Consider the following 17,258-nt stretch of genomic DNA (forward strand, 5'->3'; position numbering starts at 1 on the left):
AATGCGATTGCTGGCAATTTGTACTTCTATCCAGAGTTTCAATTACAAGTCTAATTTTGATGAATTTGCATTTAAGATACAAATTCACCTCTTCTTTCGTTTTCAGCCTTGATCTTGACAGTCTTGATGACGCTTTGCAGTAAATGAGTGTTCTGTTTGATCATTCGGCTCGGTAGTGCGTCAGGCACTGATGGCTGCGATTGCATCCCACCATCATCATTATCATAATAATCTCCTACTACGGTTGGTCGTAATCTTACTAAGAGCAAGTCTTTTTTTCCAAAGAATTCCTTTTTATATCTCTTATGATACGTAAGGCATGTGCTTTTATCATATCAATCAACACATTGTACAGTATCTTTGTATCCGGGTTCGGAGCGCCAAAACCCGAATGAAAATATCAGCAGTAGGCAGTACACCGGCTGCCCGGGAGAGAAATGATTGCCAGGCCGTTAAAATCACTCCAAAGGTGCCGGTGGCATCATCATATGCGTCGCTGTTGGTGAGCTGAGTGCCGCTTGTTTATGTATGCGCTATACCTTGCTGCATAGCACTCCAACTCGACGAGGCTACATTTATCGCGCGTTAGGCTTGTAAAAGTTTCTGCTCCACACACACACACACACTAAACGCGAGCGCGCGCACGAACGAGAACGAGTGAGTCCGTTAATGTGCGGCAAGTACTCGGGCGAGCACTTGTGAATGCGGCTACATTTTGCCGGTTGATGAAGCCCTTCGTTGTGGATGTGCATGATGCTGCTGATGCTGATGATACTTATGATAAAAATCCTTTCCAGGCACAAGCACACAAATAATGATCGGTGGGGAGTTTTTGCTTCTTCGCATCACGGCTCATCCTTCCGCTTACGCCAGGATGCCGTCAAACGATGCCAATAAAGTGGGGTGTAGTTGCAATGGTGTAAGCATGTTTGTATGGATGCGTACGTACGTGTGATGATCCTTCTCTACCCTTAGACCAGTCCTGAATGTGGTCCCATTTACGCCGTCATAATGCTGCGATTGCATCGAGTAAGTTGCTCATCGTCAGCTCCAACACCCTGGCGCTCTCGTGTGCGGAGATTGACTGTACCACCTCACGCCGGTACTGCTCGCACAGCAGGCAGCGGATGGGGGGAGAGTTTTAGCATTTCGTATCTCATTTCCTTTAGCGTGCCAACTGGCGGTCCGTGCCTCGTATAAACAGCATACCCTGCACATTGGACGAGCTTTTCCACCGTTGAACTTTTTACCACTCAGATGAAGGTTTTGCATTCATACCTTTTAGCCTGGCTCCTATCCATGCTACCGCATCCGGTAGTTCTCCGAGCCACATGCAGATTGCCCGTCGCAATAGGAAATGGTTTTCCATGATGTGAGTGTGTTTGTGTAGGTGTGTTTATTTTTTTTCTTGCTCTTTATTTTAGTTCGTATTCTCTCGAGCCGTTCTTGGCACGGTCTGCTTTTACTTCTTTCCCTTGGGAAAGGATCCCCAGCCCGCACATTCTCTGTATCGCCGCATCGCCTGCTGGTTGTGATTTGTGCGCTCGAAATGAAAACTTTCATTTTGACACATGACAAACATAAATGCCACATAAAGGGGAAATAAAATCCTTCACCGTCTGCCTGGAATCGCCCCTTTCTCCAATCGTACCGAAGTGTGTGTAAAAAGATTGTTCGGTGTGGTATCCAGCTTCACCGTTGTGGATGTATATTTGTTATGGTTTTTTGTTGTTGTTATCTTACAAACCGACCGACAAGGTGAAGCTGGTTTCTGACTGGTGACACGATTGTACCGATGAGTGTTATGAAGCGATTGTAATTTGCATTTTAGTTATGTGTATGTGGTTGAAATATACAAAACACGTCTCCAACGCTAGCACACTGCAATTGTGAGTTGTGCACTATGGCGGTACATAAAATAAAGATATGAGCATGTAGTGTATAGCTACAAAAGCATTCGTCTGTGGTGTTGGATTGGGCGGTTGGATTGTTGTTGCAAGCGTCTGTCGTATCTTGCCTGCATACTGATGCTCCGTTTGATCGGAAGATAGATCAATTCAGGTCGTCGTGTGAAATTGATAGAAAGACACCTAGCAACATCTAGCACACGTGCGCCGGTACGGTATGTGATGGTGAAACCTAAATCGGTGTTAACCAGACGCATTCAAGAAAGCACTGCACAAAGGATCAAAGAGGTTTCTTTATCTGAGTCTGTATTCAGTTGTTGCTAAAGATGTATTGTTATCGGCTCAACGGTGAGTTGGAGGTGGATTGTTTAAGAAAAAGATAAAATATCTGAGCATCAAAGCATTTGATCAAAGCTTCACGTGTGTGTGCGAGGATGCTTGCAAACTTTAGAGATTTTTTTCTTTGCAATTATTCTCACGAAACCAATGTACACCACTGTCTATGAAATGATGCGACATTTAGGGTACTTGTAGTAAACTCTTACTTCAAACCGTGCGCTTCCCTATTTTCAGTGAAACTGGTTACCGTTCGACTTCAGCGCTGCTAGTCCTGTTGAATTCCGTTTTGTGGGATGAATAATCACTTTCTTGTTTTACGACCCACTCACAGACCGAATGAAACGGTGGGTAGATGGATAGCGTAAGGGAATGATATTTTCTTCCCTTATTTTGCCGGACGTCACGTTTTGGCTTGCCTGGTTCTTGCTGCCGGCCGGTATCGAAAATAATTTGTAACCGGACACAACGTAATTAATTTTCGCAAATTAGAGGGATGGTGCGTGTCTTGCCGGCATACGATTGCGTCCTGAAAATGGTTGATTGACTCGTTGCTATTACGGTTGCTATATTTACGCCAAGCTCTGAAACGGCTACATGAACGCCCAAAAACCATTTTTGTTTGTTGAGACATTGCTTTTATGTTGAGGTTAGATGTTGCAAATGGGAAGCGTTTTGAATGTTTTATTTTTTATTTTTAGTAAAAATGTAAATAGAAGTATTCGTAAAATAGTAAAATGGTTTTCTTAACCATGAGAAAAAACTATTGTCTGTCAGCAAAACGACAGAAAAAAAGAACTTCTTATGTGAACAAAAAACGAAGTTTTTTTTCTAAATTGTGTGTTGAGTAATTTTATTTCGAATTTTGAAATAATTTTACTTATTTGCTTACATTGCCGAAAAAAAGTAGACTGCCCAAAACTGGTACAGTTAACTTCGTTGTATTGTTTAATATAAATACTACTGATTATAAATTCCGATAAATAATAATCAGTAGCTAAAACAAGAAACTTTCGGAACTAATATAAAGGATACATACAGGGTTTCTCACGATTTATTTTTCGGTTCCCATAATTTGTTGTGCTCGTCTCACGATTTATAAATCGTGTTTCATAGAATTTTTTTCGGTCATAATTTATTGGCGTCGTTGGATTGGATTTTTATACACTAACACCAACAAGTTCTAGTAACACACAAAAATCGTGGGAGCATATCAAAAACATATGGGAAACAATCAAAACAATTGAGCCAACCAATGAATTGTGGAAACCCCTGTAATATTTCTAATTAGGTCTATATTTCTGAACCGTGAGTTGTTGAATTATATTGAATAATATATTAAAAACGGGGCGCTTACGTAGTACAGTCGTCAATTTGTACGATTCAATGATATTTCCATCATGGGTTCAAGCCACATATGAACCGGCCCATCGTAGCTAGGACTGATTATCCGACTTCTAGATAGGTAATAGATAAGTCTCGAAAACCTTTATAGACCGGCATGACCACATTACGTCAAGATATAAGATGATGAAGAAGAAAATAAACAAATAGTAAATCTGTAATTAATTTCTATACATAAGTTTACATTTTTTTGTCTTCCTGGCAATGCAAAATTTGACAGTTAAGGCTAGAGTTTGTCGCTCAATCGATTGAGTAACCCATACAAGATTTAAATTCATAATTTAGCATATTGTCACATCTTAAGTCCTGACCACTGCACCACGAGGCCGATCAGGACCTAATGTTCTCCGTGCTCTTTATTAATAAAAAATAACAATCGATAAGTCTAACATTTAATAACATATCTAAACCTATCGAGTTTGAACTATAAATTCAAACCTAGAGTATATGAATTTTCGATTTTTTTTAAAGAGTTCTCATTACAAGCAGCTATTTCTTAGTTTTTGGACAACGTTAAAAATATAAATATAAAGCCACGTAAAGCTGAGCCCACTATTGGTACAGGCAAGCCCTGACCAACAGCAGTCGATGTGCCAAAAAAGAAGAAAAACAAAAGAGCAAGATTGTTATTCGTGATGTGGTTTATACGGAAGCTCTCATGTACAATAATAATGGATACAGTTTAGAAACATAAATTGATGTGAGATATTTCATCATTATGCTCCAAATTGTCAGCATATTCTCAATTGAAGCTGTTTGTGCGAAACATTTTGAAAATGTGCCTCGAATGTATTTCGTCTGCGCTTGACCGTGCTATCCTTACACACTGACCTGCTTAATGGCCTTACCGGTCGTAAAACTGCTTATCGTTCATTTTTTGGGTTTCTGCAAAACCAGGAAGCTCGTACCTGGGGCTTGGAGCAAATTAAGGCTAATGCTTGTAAATGACAGCTATATTTGCCAATTACTCGGTCCGCAGCATGACCCACTTCTTCCACCGGTTTCAGGTGCGGCCTGATCATAGCATTTGTCGCTCAATAAAAACGTCAGCTCAGCAGTAGTAGTATCCTGCTAGCGTGTACCATATGTTTCGAAGCGATGTTGAAGGTGCAATGGCAAACGCAGAGGCTGCTACCCTCGTACTTGCGGTAAGGATTGTGCCGTGGCTTTTCGTGGGCTGCTGCTAATGTGGTGTGCCACAAATGTCGTTGCCATTGTTGTGGCAAAACCTTAAGAGCCTGCAAGAGTCGGGACAATGGGGGCGAAGGGCATAAGGCTGGAGAGATATTTCCTTCCCTTTGCCAATCCCGAGCATATCCGGTATCGCTTGGTAACGATGCGAGAAGTTTATATGTATATAAATATGAACGTATCCCGACATAAAGCAATACGTACGTTGTGCAACGGAACAAATATGTTACCTTCCAGTGGAGGTCGACAAAAATTCGCAAATATCACACGCGACTCTTGCAGCTCACCATAGCGTTTTTGCATTGTAGCGAAACAGTCGAAATGGACCGACGGCACCACCACAATGATGCTATTATTTATGATAACGATTAAGGAAACATTTCATTCCACTTAAACCGCATTCACTTTATTTTCACCACAAGCTTCTATTGCGGGCACGGGCGTTCCTTTCCGTTAGCGGCAAGAGACGAGACGAGTTCGTAACGCTCGGAGAGGAAAAGAAAAAGAGCAAGACGTTTCAAGATGTATACGTATCCTTCGGAGTAGTCACAACTGCGTAGTGAATGCGAACTGTACGTATCAAACGGTCTGGAGCGTTAAAAACAGGAAAAAAAAAACATCTAAAGCAACTATCACTCTTGCAGCGTCTTTTGGGTCCGAGAATACACAAAGAAGCGGGTTCGTTTGCCCAAAGGAAAGCACGCACCATCAGCGGCGTACATCAGCCGTGCAATGTTTGACGAGCTTTGGTGAACAGTTTCTGCTCCAGAGCAGACTACAAAAAAGCCACACATTGGCGTAAAAAATAGCAAGGAAATGAAAGAACCGGCCAATCGGCTATACTAAGGCTATACATCGTCAGTAAAAACTTGTGGTTTGCAAACCTTCCCGCAACCCGCCCGGGTCCAGTTCCTGTTCGGAAAGAAATAGTATGGTGGAAAGTAAAATATAGCTTGAAATTTGTTTAGATTTCTTGGGCAGCTATCTGTAATTCGCAACATTCATCAAACCGAAGCGAAAGCGTCAAAGCAAACGGTTGGCCGTCCCGAAAAGTCGATTCATATTTGGCGATGCGAAACGGATGTGATGGGATAGGAGAAGGCAGACCTTTAGTACGGGACAACGGAGGTGAAAAATGACCGTATTCTTGAATGAATTTGAACAGAAATTCCATTTCCACTGCGGCAACGAGCCACCGTGCGGATGTCGGAAGAGAGGAAGCGGATTAGGCCCTCCCAGTGGTTGAGATACAGTCTCATGGTCTCACCAAAGCCCGATTGATTCAAATGTTCTTGCTTAGTTCGGGCGTCAATCAATAACGCAACAAAAAAAAACTGCAGGCAACTGTGTTTTATCGCAAGGAAAATATTCGTAGAGCATACCTGGAGCATTTACCTGTGCCAAAGCTAGTTGCTCTGGTAACAATCAAACTGTGGCACCACATTCCATTGCTTGCTTTTGATCATGGCGGATAATCGGGAGCGAAACAAGACGCCATTCAGTTGTTGTTTGTTGTCAGTCATCTCCTCCTCTTGATCGCACATTAATGGGCCGCAAAATGAATACTGTTTGTGATGCATGGTGAAGCCTGGTGTACCGTAAAGGCCAAACCCCTTTTACCCTAACAAATCCAGACCGATCGGTTTTAGTTTCCCTTGCCATGAATATCCTTCCAGGAAAATATATTGCGTTGCTATTCAATGCATTGTTGGTGCGTAGTGTATGTTGTAGGACATAGTTGCCTTGGCAATGTGGTGGTGTCATTTCCGTAGGATAGTCTTCGGAGACTCAACGTTCACTTGAACGAGTTTTCAGCTTGTCAGCCCCTTCATCTTTCGCATTTCGGCAAACGTGGTGTGGATGAGTTGCAGTTTGATAAGAGCAGCGAGACAAGTTCTCCATCGTGGATGATCGGTGAAGAGGCTTTGTGGTTTTTAATTGGATTATCCCTTTGGGATTTGGAACTCGAGTGAACCTTCTACGGTTCTGCGGTATTATTGTGCAGGAAGTTTGCTCACAGATACCGGGGTCAAGCGATATCTGGACTTCTTGGGCAGGAGTGAAAAGTTTGCCCGTCTTGGATGATGCCTTTGTTTGTGCTACACCCGGTGAACGCTCGTGCAACTTTGAATATTTGTAGATATTCTGAGGCCAGCTGAACTGGCAGGACGACTTTATGGTCAACCAATAGTCGACAATATGAGTCTTCTTTTAAGATGGTAGCTTTGAGGATGGTTGCATTCAGTTTTCTGAATTTATGAAACGAAGGCTTAAGTTTGTGATCGGAAGCCTTTTTATTGTGGGCACAAATTCATTTCGGCTTTTATAGATTCTTGGAAATTAGGAAATTTCGTCTTCCAACACGTAAATATGTTTTTCACGGAAGTTGATTGATTCGTTTTGTGGTTGAATCGTATACAGGGTTTCGAATCATATTCGAATTTTGTAAGCATACTGTGGAGCTGTCATCAAACTGTGTTTTTTTAGAAAACATCATCGGTACCAATTTGACGCTTTTTACACCGGTACCCACAATCTGAAGACAGCTTGACAGTATGCTTGCAAAATTCCCCTAGTCGATTCCCTAAGTGATTGAACTATTCCATTATATGATTCGAAACCCTGTAAAAGAAGATGCGCATAAAGGTTTACTTAGATTATTTGATGTTTAGTTCCAGTTAGAACAGGTTTTGCTGTGCTGTAATGTAGAGTTTCTATCCTTTATATTATTTTATACAATATACATTTTATATTTAAAGTTCAGTAGTAAGACAGCATCTTTTTCTGAAGAATTTTTAAATGTTCATGTATCCGTATATCCATATATGTATGTCAAACACTCAACAAGATAGAATTACAGTCAGACTTCATCATTTGAACACTTTTTTGTTGACATACTTTTTAGTTGAATGCTCGATAGTTGACGGACAGTTCATTTAAAATTGTGTTTTTATCAAGGTCCATAAATTACTACAGGTCGGTCTATCCAACGTACTTTGACAAATCTTCATCAGCTAGGGAGACCAAAGTTACTTAGCTTTCCTGCAAAGTCCTTAGCAACCATAACTTCCTATCTACCTCTATAGACATCTCCATCCATCATGGCTACCAAAATCAGCGCTAAGAACCCACTATCTATCTAGACACCTTGGTTTGTATTAAAATTGGCGCTAGCTGTTTTACCTGTGCATGCAGTGTTGTGGATGCATTTTTCCAAAGTCTATATAATACAGAGGTCGAGTCATTCAGAATATTTGATCAAAAACCGTGGGAAAGTTTTGACAGTTGGAATAAAAAAATCCAAGCGGACTAGAACAAATTCTGCAACCATATGATCTTTCATAAAATCAACACTTTCATTGTTTTACTGCTTTGGTTATCTTAATAATGAAACCTGCCGAATATGCAAGGTTTTTAATTTTTTTTGATATTTTGAAAAATATGCAAGGAAATGAGGTGAATTAAAAAGTTAAGAAAAGATAGAAATATAGTGTAAATATCTACCTACTGAAAAAGTTAAGAAAAGATAGAATTATAGTGTAAATATCTATTATAACTAGATTAATCCCTAAATTAGGACGAAAGGATGTGCAGCTCAAGAGGACCAAAGCTAAGAGGCTAGTTTCCTGATTGTAATCGTTTTTAACTGTTGAATTACTAAAAAAACTACTCCATGAGACGCAAATACTGAAAAAAAAATGTTTACACTAGGTGTTGTGTAGTAAAAATATCATAGTTGTAAAAAGTGTTTGGTTGTGAGGAAATGTTTATGACCACTTCCTAACACTTTTCACCTAACTCCATCTTTGAAAATCGAGACCAAAATCGAACTATGCTTCGTCCTCTATATTATATTGATTGGGTCAGTGCTCACGAGCCTGTTAAGGATCACGGACCACTTGGCTTTGAAAATACATTTGCTGCGGCCCACATCCATTGAGGACATATATTTTGTAGACTTAGCTCAAAGTTTTTGATAAAAAATATGTTTAAATCTTATTCTAGAGATGCCTGTTGAAAATGTTATATTGATTGTGAGGGAAATAATGCACGATATGTATTGTAATAAACTTTTCTATAAAAAAAATCAATTCCTTCCCGGACCACGTCTGTTAACGCCGCGGACCACAAGTGATCCAAGAACCACAAGTGGGCCACATGTGTTCCACGGACCACAGGTTGGTGACCACTGCATTAGGTAACTCTTCACGGAATTGTTTAATGGCGAATCTTTCCCCTTCCACCTCCAAAAAAGATTCGTGACACAATTATTCAGTGAATTTGAAAATGGCAATTTTAAGAAAAAGCGTTGAAAAACCATTCAACCAATGAGTTCAGACTATAATTACTTTCGCTATTCCCTATGGTGTGTCCATTTGAATTGTTTCTTTGTAGTTCCCGTGCCAAGTTCTCAGTATCCTCGTAATAGTACACGAATGCAGTTTCCTGGTGAGTCAAATTCATCCTGACTATGCCACCATATTATTTGTTCAACAGTTTCCATTGATTGGGGTTGAGCAGATGAAATGTTTCAGAGTATATTCAATCCACAGTCTATTTTTGACCATTTGTTGTGAAACGTCAGAAAAGCTTAAAATGCAGTTAACCGTACCAATATATATTGAAACACATTGCAAAAAACAGACGGTACAAGTTGGTTTAGGGTCTAATTGAATCTTGTTTTAACAAAAAGATAGAGCAGTTTCTGGATCCTACTTATTGTCCCGGTACGCCAGTGCGCTTATTGAATTTTTATTATTTATGCCGTAAAAATGCAAAATGGCCCGAGCTTTGCCCACTGAAGCTTTGCCCCAGGCCAAAGCAACTGCAGCCGTTAAGACAAAATGGCGTACGGAAGCATGAACCGTGAGCCTCAATTTTGGGTGCGGTGGTTGTTTTTATTTTTATTTTCTGTGTGCTGCTTCTTCGATCGGCTACCGACATTTTGCGGTTATTTTGCTTATGATCTTTCTACCCGCAGTTGGGTTGCCCGCAACCATCGAACCCATAGTATATTGTCATTGGAAACTGTTATTACAGGGATCGGCAAGCAGAGCAAACAAAGTAAACCTCTGGCAAAATGTTTTCATACAGAAATGCTGCAGCAATGGTGTGAGAGAAAAAAGCATAAAAAATGTCGTCGTTCGGAAAGCTGGTGGAATTTTAATAGGATTTAATAAGAGATTCGCGTTTCCGTACTGTACTGCATGTGAGCATGTGGAGGTGGCTTGAACGCGTGTCTGTATAGAATTGTTTTCCTATTGGTTGTGGTTGCGGAGGGTGCGACCAGAAGATGTTTGTTGACTTTTGTACTTTTTCCGTTCAGAACGCTCATTTTTTGCTTTTTTTGTAATATTGCTAAGCTTTGGCACTAAAGGTCCCTTTCTTCGACTTTAGACCCGGGTTTGGTTGTCTCTTTGTTGTGGGTGAGCTTACGGTGCTGAAAGTTTTATGTCCTTCCTGGAGAGCGGTTTGGGAAGGCGTTTGTGTTTCTTTTTAATATGTTTTTTTTGTTCTCTCGTTGGTATGCTTCCTGAACGAATCGGATTCGGCGGCGAGCGAGTAACGAGTCTGCTTGTCTTGGCTGAAAGCAATCGGAGAGCTTGTGTTTTCTTTTTTAGCAGAATGTTAATGGCATTGTTTGGGTAGATCGTAAAAGGCTCGTGAAATTTTGATGAAATGTAAAGCAGGGTGAGAGAAAATTGAATCATTGTTCGGTTGTCGCGTTTCGTTGTAAATCTATGCCTTAAATAGAACCTCCAAAGCGAAAGCACTGAACGAAGTGAGATAGAAAATTTAGTTTAGCCGATGGTTTTAAAACATATTTATTGCAATTGAAAAACAAATATTGTTTAGTTCATTCCACGCTGTGTTTATTGATTTATTGGACCCGGTGTAATTTGATTAGCCACTGATAATAACTGCTTACGGTGTATCCCAGTCATTCTTTGATTTCTAACAGATTGTATTAGTTTCCCACTTCTGCTCTAATCCAGCAAAATCGAAGTGACTGGGATGAAAAGTTCCTTTATCTTGGGGCTGATGTTCAAGCTAGATGGTCAAAATCCAATTTTCCCGAAATCTTCGAAACACACACACTCTCTCACACCTTCGTCTGTCGCAGTGCAGTACGCCGTAGAGATGTGCGCTGTGATGATTCTTTCCCCGCTCAGGAACATTCGTGTGAACATGAAAAATGGTCCATCGTGGAACGCTATTTGTCATGTGATATTTTCAATTTCCATTGTCAAATGTGCAAGATTTATTGCCTCTAGGAGGATGTTGAGCAAGGAAAAGGGTACACTAACGTACTCATACATGTTGTCGAAGGATATCAGTGTAAAGAAGAGAGTGAAACAGAGAGAGAGAGAGGGAGGGAGAAAGAGTGCACACTCACAGCGCCCTTTATCGCTTGTGTGACATACTCTGATATTAAAACCGAGACTATTGGAAAAATAGTTTAATTTGATCGAACAGGTATTCTTTCACATTTGTTCCGACATTGGGACGAAACGTTCTCGTTTACGGTGATCGACGATGCAATTTCGGCAAAGAGCAATCGAAATCCATTTAGGACTGATATTAATCGTTTTATCCTGATTTGTTCACTATCAGCAAGAAAGTTTATGAGAACCACCGGAAGTGGAAACACTGGAACATGTTGCTTTCAGTGTAGAAAAGTAATTAGTTTACTATATTCAGGGAAATTTTGAAAACCTTTTTTTAGCAGGCAGGAGCAAAGCATAAAATTACAGCACCGGATTTAACATCGCCATGAGAGTGTGAGCAGTTTCCTGTGCTGCAAAGTGTCCCTTTTTTGAGCCTTTGGTTACCTTTTCGTTTGTTGTTTCAGGACGGATCGCTCAAACCATTCTCTGCAAGAAGCGTGTAAAAGCTAAGGTGACAAACAGAGTGTACCAACCCCTGAGGGGTCTGTGTTGGATTTTAATTTCTGAAAAAGGTACGGCAAATGAATAAAGCTTTAGATCTTTCGCAACATCTTCTTCCTGTTGCTTTTGCGAAGCGTACAAAAGACACACTAAGCGCTGGGAGAGTGAGGCACGTTCGTCAATCTTCGAGCATGTTTGTTTGCATGCAAAGCTTGTTGACCTTTCTTTTTTGGTCTGTGTTTGCGGTCAACAGAAACCCACTCGGTATGGAGAGCTTTTTCCTTTAATGCCTCTCGGGCACTTCCGTTTCACGCGTGTGAGCGAAGTGAAGCAGCAGAGCAGTTAAAAAATCATGCTTCCCCTGAGGCCTCGGACAGGGGTGTTACCGTTGTACTTGATTTACACGAAACAATGCACGAGGGTTTGAGTGAGTTTTTGTTCCGTTTCATTTCTCACAAGCGGATTCGTGGTTAGTGCAAAAGTTATTGTTTTGCTACAGTAGAAACACGGATTAGTGTGTTTTCCTGCTAGAAGGTAAACTATTCTGCAAACGTTTTTATGCTTCTATGCCAAGCCTATTGAGGTTTATGCTATGTAGGTTAAAATAATGTTTTCAATGGTTTTGGTTTTTTTTATACAAACAAAGAAAGCAAGACTTCGAGCATGTTCAAGAACACATGAAAAAAAGCAGCAACCAAAGCTTCCTTCTGTCGTTCAACTCTAATGTACATAAACTGTGTAACGTTCGATAGAGGTGGTTTTCCCATTGTATCGGAGGGAAGCAGAAAATAGGAATAAGATGGTGGATACGAGCTGCATGCATAAAATCTGTATCATTTCGGAGCGCCAAATCAAATCGGTACTTGTTTTGTGTTCCCACTGCGTCATACATATTCACAACGGTCGCAAAAACACGACGTCTCAAGATGGTACAATCCTCCCCGGTTAGCGTAGTGAGGAAAACTTGATCGTTGTAACGACGTTTGACAGAATTTTAAGTTTTTGTCCCACCCTTTCCGGCACCCTTCTTTCCGTGAGCGCGGTGCTCAATCGGTGGGTACTGCTGCAAAGTATAATTAGATTTCCGTTCCCGTGCCGAACCCCACAAGCAGTGCTTCCCCGTTCGCTTGTTCACATTATTGTGCAGGAAACGATAACCATTCCCGAGCTCATCGAAACACGCCGCTCCGACATCCGGCACTTGAGCGAAACGAGCTATCGAACGCTAAACTTGCTGGCGCAGCATCCTCAGCCGGCTCAGTGCTTTTGCATCGCTTTCCACTTACCTATCCTTTTCCGATGTCTTGTAGTTGTTACGATCTGCGGGAAGGTAGAGCACGTGGTGAAAAAAAAAGAAAAAGATAACAGCGCGTAAGATGAGATGTGAATAAATGCATAGAAATTAAGAAACATTAACACAGACACAATTCCGCGCACAGCCCTGCAGCTACACTCGATACACACCCTCGTTTTTGATATGATGCTGTGTGTTGATCGATGCATCTGCTAGCTTCGCGTGTGGCATAGCTATCGGTTTTGTAATACTTACTTCGGAAGCAACATTTTCGCGCCCGCACTGCGTAGATGCAGAGACAGATGAGTATGAGAAAGGCTGCCAGGCATCCGCCCGCAATCCCGAGCAGATAGCTTAGCTCGAGCGGTTCCACTACTTTTAAGATTCCCCGCAACAGTACAGCACACATCAGGTTGGGCACACGAGGGCGACGCGGTTGACGCAAGGTCCCGGTGGAGTTAGTATGTAATTGGAAAATTAATTAAAGCTCAGTTGTTTGAATGACGTACGTGTGTGAGTGCGTGTATAAGGTGTGTGGTGAATGAAGCAGTAGCAAAGCTGAAAGCAAGGAATGTTGTGTTCCGTTGGGAGTTGGACAATGTTTCCAGCAACAAACAGACATCACAAAAGACACAAACCACTCGTCCTTGTGTATATGTGTGTGGTGAAGAGGGGAGACAGGGCGACGGTTTTGTGAAATAGGAAGCAGAAGAAAAGTTTGCAGTGCACAACATTCTCCAGTTTGTACTCATTTTTGTATGGTAGTTAGGCAAGTCCTGTGGGAAAGTTTGGAGACATTTCGTCTTTGCGTACGTGTAATGGCTTAATTATGATCATTTGCAATGATCGTAATAAGCGAGAAAAGTTTTTTCTCAGCACGCGCTTTTACCAGGAATGTTGTAACCTTAAAGCAAACAGCCGAGCTGAAGAACATTAAGCTATGAAGGGTATACCAGGCATGCGACGGTGTTTCCTGAACATTGTCATTTAAGATGTGGGAAGCAAAGTTTTCGCGTTTGTATGGTACGTGATATCACGTCAGGATCGTTCAATTATGCTCAGTTTTTAAACGTGGGGGCGTCATGTTTTATATGAAAAAAGACACTACACTACAATTTTACAGGAAGATATTTCATCTCCGGAGAGTCAGTCTTACGCAATATTTGGCAATAGTAATCGGTTTTTACTTTACATTTTAACATCGAATTTACAGTTCAGGGAGTAAAGAGTAGAGCGTATTAAAATATGTAGAAAGTGTGTGTTTTAAAGCACTTTAAAATAACATTCCAACAACTGCAAGAATTGCTTTCGAAGATCAGGTAATATTTTCTTACTAGTAGGAGTTTACTAACCTGAAAACATTCCTTCGACCCTTAGACTGATGGCATGGCGATCGGTGCCTCTTTCGTTTTCAACCACCAGATAGTAAGGACGCTGATCCTGGAGATCGGCATCGTCGATGTGTAACGTTGCCAGATAGCAATCTTCCCGACTGTCCTGTGTCACATCGTCCACCCGATAGCGACCTGTGAGGTTCGGGAAATGGTAAACAAATCAAGCGTTATTCAAAATCATTCCCTACAATCATTTCAGCCAGGTTTCAGGCCCACCATTACTTACCTATTCCGGAACCAGCTTCGAGCCGTAGTGATCCCCACTCCCAGGCTACATGGCGCGGTCGTGGATCTGCACACACGATCAACGACAGCGTTGCGGAGTCACCTTTTTTAACCGAAACCGAATGGCCAGCAACGCCACCGGAAGTGGTGCGCAGGACCTGCGGTGCCCCGACCACTTGCAATGCAATCGGATCGGATGTAGCTGTCCGTTCCTGGCCGTTGATGAAGTTCGTCGCCCGACACTCGTACTCTCCCTGGTAGTCGTATGTGACGTTATCTATCACCAGTCTAGATTCTCGGCCCCGGTCGAGGAAGGGCTTTCCTTGAGTAGAAATTCTGCAAAATGGGGGATGCAAACGAATGATAATCAGTAGAAAAAATGCAGTGACTCAGTAATGGTGTAAAGAATGTTAAGGATTAAAGCAAAAAGGAGCAATGGAATGGTACATTGAGCACGGACGGGTGAACATGAACATCAAAACAAAACAAGATTTATGAAAAGATGTTGAATGAATTACGGGAAAAAAGTAAGCGCTCCGATGGGCGAATAATAGGCAGCAAAACGAAAAAACTTTTTGCTGATGCCAGCTCGACAAGATTTTCACAGTGGAATGTAAAACGCGCGCGGTTGGCAGAAAAGGGAGCAATCCTTTTCATTTCGTTTCCGTACGCTGCATTTCCCGGCACACCAGTACGAACGGAAAAGCGTTAATGAATTTTAATTAAAAGAATAGCATCCTCGAACCGGACGAACGAGCCTTCGTCAGCAGCAGCCTCGGACAGGGACCGCTTGCTGCATGTAGTCATAAATAAATAATTACATGCCGACTGAATGGCCGGCTTTTCGCGCGTCCGCCAGTTGGTTGCTGAAGGAGCGCTGCACAATCTTAAACGGGAATTAAAGAAGTTTCTCGTTTTTATTTGTAGGAGCTCATACGATGAGTTTTTTTCTGTCTTTCAAAGTAAGGGAAAATACTAAAGCTGCGATAGTGTTTAGCTGAAGCATCTAGGTGGGAGTCCGCCTTTTTATGTTTTCTTTTGAATAAACTGTGTATGTTTTACGGCTTAGCATAGCGTACGGTTCGGTGAATTTCATCATCAACAGTGTGTTTTAATTTAATACAGCATGAGTGATGTGATGTGATGTAACGTAGCAATGCATCTTTTTCCAAGAAGTGCATCCTTTTACTTTCTATGTACTAGAAACTAATTCACTGTATATACTTCCATGCATGCAGATAATTGAAACTGATTTGTATAAAAGTTGTAAAGAATTGTTGTAAACGGAATGAAATGAAAAATATTTCATTTCATTTGTATCATTTTGTAGCTTTAATAAACCAGTGCGATAATTTTCTCTCCGTGTGATCAAAAAAATTTTATAAATTGTACCTTTGAACCCATTTGTAGGTTGGTGTAGGGTTGCCCTCGGCCACGCATTCAAATGCAGCTGGACTAAATAGTGGAGCTGTGGTGAGACGGTCCGGCCCGGCTGATAATATTTTCGGCGCATCTACGCAAAGAAAAAAGATTTTAAAAACAGTCCGTGTTGAATATCCGTTCTGGTGACACAGGGGCTATTTGTGCGTTATATCGGGTTTCGTTGCCATTTGCAGCTCTACTTCGATGATTATTTCACTCACATTTGACATCCAGCTGGACAGACATCGTGTCTGAGGTGCCGACGGAGTTCTGCGCCTGGCACGTGTACAGTCCGGCGTCACGTCGCCCGACCGGCCGCAGCTGCAAGGACTCCTGCAGGCTTGCAATCTCGGACCGGCCGGCTCTGCGCCACACGATACTGGCCGGCGGGTTTGCATCTGCTACACACCGTAGGATCAACGAGTCTTTACCCTCCTCTAGGTCGATTTGCGGGGCACCGAGCATTCGCACGGTGGGTGCATCTAGACATGGGGTCAAAGTAAAAACAAAGCAGTAGTAAGTAAAAGTATTTAGCAAAGGGAAATAAATAAAAAAGGAAAACGCGTTACGCAATATCGAGGATACAACCATAAAGCACAGGAGCCGGCAAGAACATCGCGTTTATTGATTTCAATTCCACTGGCTACAATCCGTTGAACCGTTGCTTCGCGGAGTTTTTTACTGTTTCGAAATGCGAACGTGATCGCTCTTATTTCCCCTCTGTGGAAGCCTTTTCTTTGACAACCCCCCACCACTCATTTATTTTAAACAACCGCCATTGCGTTTGGGGCATTCCACATTATGTCTGCGATAAATATATTATAACTTCATCGATCGCAAATAGCGCCCGAAAAAGGATTGACAAATAAATATCGCACAACCAAACTGACACGTTTGACCTTTTGTCCGTGTTGATGTTCGTTTATTCTATGACCTCGATTCGCAATCTGGATAGGAAGCCAACTGCAACATCAACTGCACTTTTATCGTGTGGGATATGTGACAAGTAGAAAAAAGAGGGAATCCTCCGCATCTTAACACTCCTACTCCCCCGCCTGTCAATCGAGTGCCGAGTTGGGTTTCTTTGCGTATCATAAACCAACGGATTGAGCAATAACAAAAAACAAATTGGAAAAAAGTAGAACCTGACGGTTGAATAAAAACACCACCAGTAATGTATTCAGCAGCAGCAGCA

At 41.7% G+C, this 17,258-nt stretch overlaps 1 protein-coding gene across 2 annotated transcripts in view; it reads right to left on the reverse strand.

Annotated features, from left to right (window-relative positions):
* The window catches only part of LOC120947801 (uncharacterized), a 125,083-nt gene that overhangs the window by 39,705 nt on the left and 68,120 nt on the right, over positions 1 to 17,258 (reverse strand). The window contains exons 6-11 of one of the 2 annotated variants that reach the window (XM_040363531.2): positions 16,285 to 16,545; positions 16,034 to 16,154; positions 14,643 to 14,977; positions 14,375 to 14,548; positions 13,278 to 13,394; positions 13,015 to 13,048 (exon numbers count right to left, since the gene is read on the reverse strand). In XM_040363531.2, coding sequence (XP_040219465.2) covers positions 13,015 to 13,048; positions 13,278 to 13,394; positions 14,375 to 14,548; positions 14,643 to 14,977; positions 16,034 to 16,154; positions 16,285 to 16,545 — 1,042 coding nt within the window. Of the gene's footprint in view, positions 1 to 13,014; positions 13,049 to 13,277; positions 13,398 to 14,374; positions 14,549 to 14,642; positions 14,978 to 16,033; positions 16,155 to 16,284; positions 16,546 to 17,258 lie in introns of both variants that reach the window. The other variant, XM_040363530.2, reaches the window with a different exon arrangement.

The sequence above is a fragment of the Anopheles coluzzii genome, chromosome 2 (genome assembly GCF_943734685.1).
Source record: "Anopheles coluzzii chromosome 2, AcolN3, whole genome shotgun sequence".
Classification (NCBI taxonomy): domain Eukaryota; kingdom Metazoa; phylum Arthropoda; class Insecta; order Diptera; family Culicidae; genus Anopheles; species Anopheles coluzzii.